At 31.9% G+C, this 12,289-nt stretch overlaps 1 protein-coding gene across 1 annotated transcript; it reads right to left on the reverse strand.

Annotated features, from left to right (window-relative positions):
* Nucleotides 1-2,934: 2,934 nt before the first annotated feature.
* On the reverse strand, nt 2,935-10,689 carry LOC129217311 (uncharacterized). The gene is made up of 5 exons (XM_054851587.1): nt 10,554-10,689; nt 7,019-7,157; nt 5,907-6,049; nt 5,656-5,773; nt 2,935-3,417 (listed from the first exon to the last, which is right to left on the reverse strand). The coding sequence occupies exons 1-5, from the start codon at nt 10,603-10,605 to the stop codon at nt 2,979-2,981; spliced, it is 891 nt and encodes a 296-aa protein (XP_054707562.1). The 5' UTR covers nt 10,606-10,689; the 3' UTR covers nt 2,935-2,978.
* Between the last annotated feature and the right edge of the window lie 1,600 nt (nt 10,690-12,289).

Raw genomic sequence — 12,289 nt, forward strand, 5'->3', positions numbered from 1 at the left:
TCCGAATCTAGATTCTAAAAGTTCCAAGGCTGCATCATAATAACTTTCTGTCAATGCGAATCCGGAAATTGCTTTAGCTGCAGCACCTTCTACTGAATTCCTAAGGTAAAAAAGCTTCTCAATTTTAAATAGGCCACTATTTTTATCTATTGCATTTTCAAACTGACTAATGAATTCTAGCCAATATCTGTGGTCACCGTAGAATTTATTAACTGTTAGTTTTGGCAATTTAATCGACGATCTAGTTTCTTGATGTACTAGACCACTAGTTTCCAAAGTTGAATTGGATAAATTAGCGGGTTAATAGTAGGAGGTACAGCCGGAGTTAGAGCTGCTATTCTTTGAGTAATTTGACATTTAAAGAAAATTAAATTTTCCATGAAATCTTCACTCTGTTCAACTTCTTTTTCGATACCTTTTGCTTCGATAACATTAAGAAGCTCATTATCAGTCACTTTAAGTCAGTCAATTTTGTCAATTAATTGATTGTATAATACTTCTAAATTACGAACATTAGTTTCATTTACTAAAGTGACGTCTAAACTTTTAACGAACTTAGTGACACTGCATTTAAGCGCTTTACACTTATTTTTTATCTTTTCAGCATCCATACTAACTGACATACAAATTGAAAACAAATAACTCACCCAAATTTCTTCAGTTACTATGTCCAATGGTACGAAACAACAACGATGTCAATGTAACATAAGAAGCACATCACTATTCGACGAATTCTAACTATCAAATGGTTGTGCAGTACCTTGCGGCCGATGCACCATAAAGAAAATGCTAAGGCAACTATCTAAAAACATAAATTAACTTCATTTGGATTCTACATACGAACGGGCTTCCAAATTACCCTTGCAATGCGAACTGCCACGAGACGACCAACATCAACAAAAATCGAGCTATCGAATGCCACGAATTCACGATACATGAACAGAAAGACATCTAACTAAATTGAACCTACAGGTGGGAAATTTGCATATCGAAAAGCGCCCTCTTGCGCACAGGTATACTTTAGGATTTTATGAAGATTTTCCACACATGCCTCAGGCTTGTTTACATGTACATCTCTATAGGGGCACATGCAAACAATTGAAGACATTTTTGAAATTTCTACAACGTTAAGAAATATTTTTTTGAAAAATCTGAAAAAATTAAGGGTACTAAGAAAAGACTATTCAATCATAGAGACACGTTTTCCCCGAAAAATTGATAATTTCTCAGAAATTAAGAAAAAAAAAATGTTCACATGTGCCCTCTTTTCCCCTACGTAAGTTTTTTTTTTTTGTCAGCAAGAAAAATCTGTATATTTTGGAACTTGACTGCAAGTAAGGATTAAAAAAAAAATGAATTGCGAATTAATTAAAAAATATTTTGAAGTTTGACAAAGTGTCAAATGTCTCCTCAAATTTCAATATTTGATTCAAAGCAGATTTATAATAATTAATGTAAAATGAGCTCGTTTTCAAAATATTTCATGGAGATAAATAAATTAATCAGTTAGATTCACAAGATTTATTTTCGGAAAAAAAATTCTGAAAATCGTTGAATTTATGAAAGTATTAGTTTTTGTCAAATACACTACACACACGCATAAAAAAGAAAAAGAGATAGAGGGAGAGAGAAAAGAAACCATAAATTTAAACAATTTATTATTTCAAAACGTTTCGATTTACAAAGAGAACTAACCAGTAATGTTCTGCTATTGGGTCATTGCTTAGTTAGTTTTCAAAGAATGCGTTATTAAAGAATAAGTGTAAATAAAATAGTATATGTTTCGATGAAGAACTCTTTCTCAAGCGATTGTATAAGTCCAAATCCTTCATAGCAGAGAAAAAGGAGTTGCGTCCGAAATTCGAGTTTCGCGACCTTCAGTTCAATGTTAAATTTTTCTTACAAATAGTTTTGTAAGAAAAGTATTGTAAGAAGAAAATGAAACATTCAGTGATGAAAACAGTTGTAGATTTGATTCATATGTTAATTGTATGTTTCTTTTTCGTCATGAATATTCTTGAGTAAAATTTAAAATTGAATTCAAGGTGGCGAAGACTTGAATTTCAGATTAACTAATCTGTTTCTAATATGATGAAATAGTGTTCCATTGCGCTGCCTCTCCACTTTCCACTTCTAATAAAAAATAATTAAAACAAAAACAATAAAAAGAATAAACAAAAAATTTTAATAACGTGAAATGTTAATTATTTGCGCTGCACACTTAACAAACCACGAACTGGAAGCTGGCGGCTTTTGTTCTTGCATCAAAAAACTCATAGAGTGTTGTATTTTTAAGGCATCTTGTTACATTATACAATTTCGGTAGGAACGAATTCTATAAAATATATTATTTTTTACCTTTTGCATATAATGAAATTACAACACTTTTTATTAAAGTATTCAACTTCACAAATCTCTCTCAAAATGATATCTTGTTCAAAAATTTCTAAATAATTCATTATTAAAAAAAAAGTTTTGCTCAAGTATTAAGCGATTCACTACAAAAAAGCAAATATGTATTCCTTTTTCTTTGGAAAAGTTTGAAAACTTTCAGAAATAGATTTTTCTTTTGAAGTTTTGCCTGTTTTAATTTCGTATTAGTTACAAATAAATCCTTATACTATTTGGGACTTAAATCATCAGGAAAGTAAAAGTATTTTAATTACATTTCTATTCGGAATCCAAGAATTTTCTATGTTATTACAAAAACATTCATGAAATAGTTAGCATTCAATTTTTATGCTGTTCTAGTTTGTTTATAGCCAAAAATGGTATTACAAATAGTTGTACTACATTAAAACTTATTTTAAGAGGTTCTCTGTTCCAGTTCAAAAGTTAAATTGAATGAACGGACATGCACCGAACAGGATACCATGTAAAAACACAGCAAAAGAACAAAGTAAGCTCTAGCATAAAAAAGACAATTGAACATAACAACTTTATTACAAAAATACAAAAATCTTAAAAACGCTTTTTTTTTACATAAGTTTGCAGAAGTTGTACTTCAAAAGTAAAGACGCGAAGCAAAATAACACTTCAATGAGGACATTTGATGAAACGTAATTAGCACTGCCTTTTATTGAAGTATGAAAGAACCTGGTACGTGATTTCCAGTCATCAGCGACAGTTGTTCTACTCCAATCGTCCCATTCTGTTGAGCCACGTCTTTTCGAAGGATAACCAACTGTTGTCTTTTTGAAGACATCTTCATTGCCTTCGCGTTCTCTAGTAGTACCATAATCAACATGAGAAAAGTGATCACCAATGTTCGAACAATTACGAACGGTTAGCCCAGAACATATTCTCAAATCGTTTTGAAAGTATTTTTCCAGCATTGAATTAACTACTTCTCTAGTTTCGCTGCCACATTTTTCTTCTGTTACCATGAGCATGCAGTCGTGGTGAGACACTAGGGCACTGGAAAGTAAATAAGTAAATGACTATACTTAGTTATGACAACTGATAAGTTCAGCGTAGTGGTGTGATAGTGATGAAAAAGTATAGATGTTTCAAAACATCCATGTTAAATTTAAAACATCGATGGTGTCGATACATCGATCCAAAAACACCAATGTTTTGAAACGGTGATGTTCTGTAACATCGAACGTTTTAATGTATATTCCTGCATATTGAATTTTTATTGAGGTGTCCTTTGCACTGGTAAAAAAAAGGATTTTACTTAGTTTTGACTACAGATAAGTACTGGGTAGTGGCGTGAAATTGATGACAAAACATAGATGTTTCAAAACATAGATGGTAAATTTCAAACATCGATGATGTCGATACATCGACCCAAAATGATCAACGTTTTAAAACATTGATGTTCTTACGTTTTAATGTATATTCATGCATACTAAACTCAAAGAAATGTTTTAATGCTGGAATTAAATTCATTTTTAAAAGGTGTTTGAACTGCCAAAGAAAATCTAATAACAATTATGATAATTAATCATTAACTGCCCCAATTTAGTAATTAAAAGGGATAAATATTTTCTGATTCAGCTTCAACTCTTTCCGATGCAATGGATCTTGTTATAACTAATTATAAACAAAGCTTTCATCATAATTGTGAGCTGTAAGCATATTCACATTTTTGATGGTTATATTTTGTTCAAATATATAACATGAAAATAGAAATGATATCAAACGCAAAAACATCGAGGTTAAAAAAAAAAAGACCCTAAAGATCGATGGTAAAAACATCGACAATTTAGCAGAGATTATTACCGGTTCGGATAAAAATTCCAAGAAATCTCATCTCACCAGAATAAAAAATTTTCTTACCCTCTCACGCCATACACGCAGCAAATACTTTCTACTTTCTGAATTTAATGCAATGCTCACTCTATCTATTTTTAGAACTTAATAAATGATAGGGTACAACCAGACACTTGTTAACTCAAAAAGCATATTTCTTGTGAAGGGGGGGGGAAGGGTGGAATTTTGAAAATATTACATTTAAATGTTTTAAAAGTTTTTTTAAATTTAAGATGTCAAAAAAGCTCAAAGTTAAAGAAGTAGAATAGCTGTACACACACACACATACACACACAGATTTTCTTTTCCTTACCATCTTCCATCTCATTCTAGGAAAGTCGATTTTTCTCCATTGGAATTGATCGCCAATAAGGTCTTTCCTGTTTTCGTATATTTTCTTCCTCCAAAATGCACTTATCTCCTCCAAAGAAAAGAAATCAATGGAGTATTTTCACTCCCTGAAAAAAGAACTGTAGGGGGAAAAAAATCCAGCGCACAACATTTAGCATCCAACTTCTGGTGTTCATTTTAATTTTGACTTCTTGAATTCAAATTAGGTTTTTCATAACCATGAATAACGATAAGACCCAACTCGTTAGTTCTCTCGTTTCTGCAAAGTGCTCCAATCGCTATTATGATTACGAAAAACATAATTTGAATTCAAGACGTCAAAATTCAAATGAATGCCAAGAGCTGCATGCTGGAAGTTGTGTGCTCGACGGGGGGGGGGGGTCTAAATGATTGTGTAAAGTCGAGATGGTCGGGTACTAATAAAGTCGATTCCGGAGGACAAGGACTCTATCGCACAGGAGGAGCACCCGATTGCGGATGCCGGTAGATCTCAAAGGTGACTTAGATTGCCAACTTCAACAATCAAGTGAGAACAGTTATAAGTTCATGATTGCTCAAAAAGAGAAACCTTTATCAATGTCTCTATGCATAAGTATATTCTTCTTATGATTATTCAATCTTATTATATATTAGCAATACCCGCACGATTTTGCTCGTAGTAGAAAATTAAAAGGTCATTTGATTTGCCTGTATATTTAGAATTAATAAATGATGAATTTCTCGCCAATATACTTTATTAATTTGCTCGTACATATTATGGTAATTTGCTTGTCCACGTTATGGTAATTTGTTCGTCCAATGGTTATTCGCTCGTTATTGCTGCAGAGGAATTAAATCCACCAGTGGTGACTTTTAATTGGAATAGAAAAAGAACAGAATCGATTTTCCAAAAAATCACTTCGAGGAGCTCCCCCCTATGCAACGAACTAATTTTGTGCCAAATTTCATGAAAATCGACCGAACAGTCAGGACGCTATGTGTGTGACAGACATACAGACTTTCAGCTTTATTATTAGTAAAGAAGTTACAGAACATAAGAACACTTACCAACATCTTGCTTTTTTATCATTTTTCATCTTGAAAGTGGACAAGTCCGGCAAATACGATCCGCACTCAAGAATGTGATCTTTTATGAGTTGAAAGCAAGGAGCATTAGCTTGATATTCTGTGAAAACGTAATGTTTAAATTACAATAAGAGAACAATTGAAACACAAAAGGTAATTATCAATCATTGCACAAAATCGCACGATTAGAGTTTAATTCATGTAATAAATAGAGTAAAAAAGTCTGAACATACTTGGAGTCAAATTTGTCCCTGGTGGACAAATATTGAGGTAAAATACTGTTACTCCGCCAGTCTTCACTTGATACTCTGTATTTTCCTCGAGTGAGAGATAGTGCTCGTTGTCTCTGATACATTTTTTCAAAGCAGAAACTTCCCTATAAAAAGTGATGTTACATTATTGTGAGAGATTGGCAAAAACCTTCGGAAAATGTAATGCTGTTTACAGCATTACATTTTAAGAAGCAAAAAACTTTTACTTGGGTTTCAGTATATATATATATATATATATATTTATATATATATATATATATATATATATATATATATATATATATATATATATATATATATATATATATATATATATATATATATATATATATATATATATATATATATATATATATATATAAGAGTGAGACAACGTGGGATTTTTTTAATCTCCTATAGTGCATTTTAACATAGTTCAAGAAGTTTGCACTATGAGACATTATTTCTAGTGACAGTATATGAAACAACAATATTACTTGTTAGCATAAAGAAGGAAATTATTATGCAAATATGATTTTAAACATTTAGTCTTTCAGAGTCTATTTGATGAAATACAATCTAAATAGAAATTGTAAAACGTGCATCTTTCAGTTGCTGCTTAAGTTTTGTAGTTTTTTTCCTCCACGAAAGTCCCCGTTCCCGTCAATTCCTTGACTCAACTATTGGTTTATTTGTTCGATTTTGAAATTTAAATGATTGTTAAATTTTTTTCTATCTTTTAATTTTCCATTTGAACTTCACCATGTTAAGGACTCTCACTGGTGAGATAAATTTACTTTATCTACTAATTCGTTAGCACTCTCAGCTTACATGAGATGACATCTATCTCCAGATCGGTTATTCACTCTTTCAGATTAATGAGTTCATACCAAGGACGAAACTAGTGTCTAGATGTAATAGCCAGGCTGTCGGTAAATTGCATGCATTTAATCATTATCACAATTTGATTGAATGTGAATCAGTATTAAATGCTCTTGAGAATCACCCCCGATTTTTAAAGTGACATATTATTGATTATTGATGACAACTTCGTTAAATGTAGTATATTTCAAACAATCTTTTTTGATACATACGAGCAGAAAGATGCAATTTGCTTAGGAGTTGAAACATCGATGAATAAGCTCGTGATATCTCCTTCAGTTGCTAGTTCTGTGTAGCAGCGAATGGCAATATCCCTACCGGATTCAGTCGTCCACTGACATCTGGCCCATCCTGATTTGAAAAAGATTAGAATTTAAAATTGGCTTATATATTCAAGTATATCATCTTGTTTTTAATTTTCAGTTTGTTCTGATTTTAATTTTTAAAATTTGCTAATAATATAAAAATTAGACTTTGTGTAAATGAGTTCACTAGTTATACATATCCACATATAGTGAGGAATCAATAATATATTTAATTTACTGAATGAAAGAAAAATGTGCTACTTAACTCTCAGCATCAATTCTTTTTTGCTAAATAGTCATTTGCATTCTTCACTTCACTTCAAAATATTCAATGGCAATATTTTTTCATAGTATTATTATCATCTCTAGCAAAACTGAGTAATTTTGCTGATGTTCATGCAATCATATACTCTCTCACATACTTACATTCTCATACACAACACACACTCATCATTCTCAAACACTCATGCGCAGTCAAACGCTCATACATACACACAGTGTCATGCCAGCCAAAGAAAAAAAAAGCAAACTTACCCCGTTTAAACACATTTCTATCAGGACTATGAAAAATTATTTTCAACTTCTAAATTGAATTAAATGGCAGTTCCAAGTTTTTCAAGGACAGAACACCTAATTACACATAACTGAAGTAAAAGTTACCTATTTTTTGTGATTTTGGATGTTCTTTCCAGTCGAAATGATACAGATTTTATTTAACAGTTTTATTTTAGGACGTTTCCGAGCAAGCACCCTGCTTCATTAAATTTTTCTGTTCTTGCTAGCAATGGATTCTCGCTGTGACATCCATAATTTGAAGATTTGGCGAAAATCATGCTCAAATCGGAAAGTTTCCTGAACTAACATTAAAGAGAATTTCATGTCTAGAGGGGAAGGTTCTTTTCTTGGTGTTTGAAACTGAGTTCTAGTTGAGAAAGGATTCGAAATAAAAAACGTGCTTGAGAAAAATATAATTTTGCCCTTGTTTAAGAATGTAAACCTGGAGAGCAAGATACAACTTTGAACTGCACAGACTTTATAGAAAACAACAACTAACCTTTCCAACAAGTCACCTTTAGCAATGCAAGGTGATTCAGAAAGATGGACAAAATTTCAAATTGCTATATTTCTTGTACTAAACGTTGTACTTGGAATGTTTTCGGTATATTTACAAGAGGATGCTGCAAATTCGAATAATACCACTAGAATGCTGCAGAACCGTACTGTACTGAACTGTCAGCTGTTGGAAGCGACATAGCTTGCAGTTAGCTAGAGGTCGATCATTCTGATATTGCATATGGGGCACATTTCTATTTCAGGCCCCCCACTCCCTAGGGCCCGATTAAGATTTTTGAAGACGCTGGACACGAAAATCATTTTGTGACCCCCCCCCCCCATTTTCACTTATTCTATATAATGATGCTATAAAATATTTCGATCCTTACGTAGTAAGACAACCATGCTAAATTTTGTGGTACCTCATACGTTTAAAAAGTAGAAGAGATATAGTGTACGATAGTTAGGTATATAAGATGTGGTTAAACTTTGCCCGTTGCAGTAAACCGTAAATATCAAAATTATCTGTGATATAATTTTTAATAGTAAATACAGACTAAACTTGGAGTGGTTTTGGCAGGGTTCGCCGATATTCATCCGATATTTATTTTGAAAATATCATGATATTTTGATATTTTCGATATTTATTTTTCAACTACGGTATTTTCAACCCAAAAAGTATATTAATCACAGTAATATATTTAATTAATTATTAAAAATAACTAAACAGTTATGTACTATATTTTTAAGATGTATTAATACATCATTAATATAACAAAGTAATATAATATTAGTTTTTACTTGTATTTTATATTCATAAAATTAGTAATAATATAATAATTTTAATTTATATTAAAAGTGTCTAATTAAATATTAAACATTGCTCAGAAAAAAAGAAAATGTCTTATGACTGTGCACCAACTAATGCATATTATTTATTTCTGAATTATATAACTGTAAAAGTAGCTAACAGAAAAAAAATGAGTAAAACAGCTAATGCTAAATTAACTCCATTAAAAGTGATAGAAATGTAAAATGAAATATTAGATGTAAATAATGAAAAAAACCCTTAATTTTAAGACTACAAATTTTAATTATAATATAAGAATATAAAGCGTGATTTGAGGATGTATTTACTATTTTTAGACTAGTTTGTGCAAATTGAAAATATCGGATACATATCAAAATATCCGATATGTATCAAAATATCGAATATTTTCGAAAATATCATGATATTTTCGAACCCTGGTTTTTGAGATTTGCAAAGAGATCAAATTTTTAAGGGGAATTTTTATCAACAAATAAGGGATTATTCTCCTTGTCTAGGCATTTTCAGAAATATCAATTATATCATTGTTATTAAGATTTTGAGGGAATCATTAATTATTTTCAATTTGCATGATAAATAAGGGGATTTTGGGCCCCCTGAGATCAAAGAGGAAGGGCTTGTGCCCCCCATACCGCTGCGGTAATCAGGCTCTGCAGTTGGCTCTTCGTTTCTGGCCACCGAGATCCCCTGATCTCATACCCTGCAATTTTTTCATGTTGAGTTTCCTGATGACTTACGAAATCGTATCACAGCGGTCGTGAACTCAGTGTCGTAAGACGTAAATCCTCAAGTGTAGCATGAATTAGTTTACCGTTTATTTGTGCAGCCAGAGGAAGGCATGTTGAGTATACGTAAACCTTTAAACATGTATAATCGCATGTAATTCACAGAATTCAAGTACAATATATAATGCATAATGGACAGAAATTTCAATTTGCGTCCAACCTTTTGAAGGTAATCCCACTAAATTCTTGGCACTCAAAAAAACCTGAGGGATCTCGAACTTAAGAAATTCCGCCAAATTGATAGTTTAATAACATAAAAACAGAATAAATGAACCTAAAACTAAAAAATTGGTACAGTGTCGCTGATGGCAGAAGGGATAAGAAGGAACAAGGCAGCAAAAGACTGTAAAGGGCTGTTGTGCTTTTGAAGAAGGAGAAAACTGTATTGGTATTCGTAAAAAGAAGGTTCACTTACATTATACTGTATGTAAAATCATAGAGGCCGCAAACTATTATCATTGTAAAGGAATTTAACATTGAATCATATTATATAGCAGCGAATTTTGAATATATAAACATATTGAAAATCTGGAAATGGTTAATAATAATTTCAAGATCATAACAATGACTAAAATTAGGTAGAATGGTTGCTGAAGCTGTACACTGGATTTTGATACCTGATAAATTAGTACTGTATACAAAATACCTTGTTACACATTACAAATATTTCAGTTATGCAGGAAAAAGAAAAGTGTAACAAAAAACATTTGTTTTTAGACGAAATTAAATTTTTACGCCCAAAAAAGAAGAAGAAGAAAAAAAAGAAACCACTTACCAAATAAAATCGTTAGAGGTAGTATAGTCAATATCTTTTCCATTGTCTTCATAGGATGTTTTGTTATAATGACATTACTTCTTCGAATGTGGAATAAGTTTACAGACAGCTATTTAAGATAAGCCTTTTTATTGTGTGTCCTGTCTACGTCACAGGAAGCTTAATGCAGCATCCTTGTTTTAAAGAGAAAAATCATTTTTCGCTTTTCGAAGTTTATGTTTTCATTAAGAGCTGTCTTATCGATTGTTCTCGTCACTCTCTGATGACATGTGCTAAAAGTGAATCGTCGCGTACGATTGCACGCTAAGTCGAATTCACTATGACGGTGTTACTTTAGAATGCCTGGTAATTAATAAAAATGACGTTGACAAATTTCTAGAAGAGAATCTTTTGTATGCAACAGTAGGCTCGTCTTGGAAGGGGTGGAGAGGGCAATATCCCTGCCTTCCAGAGGTGCCCCATGGGAGGTTACGATACATCACTGTGATCTTCCAAATAATTCCTTGTTGTTCAAATTTTGTCTGATGATTCGGAGAAATTGTCATCAATTGACAAAATTTGGAGCTCTATTCAGCAAAGTTATCATCATGAAATACACCGCCAGCTCAGTCATTTCCAGCCGAGGACTGCAGTTTCGTGCTTATTAGCACTCATCAGCCCGGCATAGGAAAGTGACTGAGCTAGAGATGGAAAACCTCTTATGGAAGCCAAGAGGGCAAACAAACTGGTAGCTAATGTAGAATTAGCGCAGACCAGTACATTAAGCTACCAGTTAATGTACATTAGCTACCAGTTTGTTTGGCCCTCTTGGCTTCCATAAGAGGTTTTCCATCTCTAGCTCAGTCACTTTCCTATGCCGGGCTGATGAGTGCTAATAAGCACGAAATGCAGTCCTCGGCTGGAAATGACTGAGCTGGCGGTGTATTTCATGTATTTCTGCCTTAGCCCTGGCTAATGGGCGGTAATTTACTGAATAAAGTTATCATCATTCGACGAAATTCGGAGTTCCATTCGGCAAATTGAGATTTTGCGTTCTCCCAAAAGTTTAAGTTCGGAGCGCCCCTGCTGACTTTCTGAAATATAATGTGTCTATTTGCACGTTAGCTTTATTGGAATCAAATCCACTTTTTCTATGTATGTATGTATGTAAATGTTTTTTTTTTTTTTTTGGTTCTTTATAAAAGAAATAATATGTTGAATAAATATTCTTTTCCCAATGTGAGAAATTATAAATGACTGGAATGTGCTGCATTCTTTTCTTTTAATGCAGAAATGAAACCAAGTTTAGAAACAGAAAACAATAATAAAATATAGTCACAAAAAAAAAGCAGTGTCACAAACTGTTAAATGTTACCATTTTAAGCATTAAAATATCTTTTTACTCCTATTGTATTACTACAACATATTTTTTAGTACATAATTATTTTTTATTTGTTCAGTTCGATCAAATATTTTGGTCAAACGATTAATAAATTTTAGCGTTATTAACTCTAGTAACTAAACTGGATTAAAAAAAAACGCGTTTTCCCCCCAGAATATATAATATTACGCATTGTTTATTTTAGTTGTATATTCACTAAAATTCTTTTTTGTAAAAATATATTTTCTATTTGATAAAATATTAAGTAATTTGGTTTTGAACACATACATTATTAAAAGTAATAATACATGGTTTTAAATAAAGTTTAATGTAAGTATTTACATCTTTTGTTCATTTATTTTAAAAAACGTAACGT

Source organism: Uloborus diversus, chromosome 2 (genome assembly GCF_026930045.1).
Source record: "Uloborus diversus isolate 005 chromosome 2, Udiv.v.3.1, whole genome shotgun sequence".
NCBI lineage: Eukaryota > Metazoa > Arthropoda > Arachnida > Araneae > Uloboridae > Uloborus > Uloborus diversus.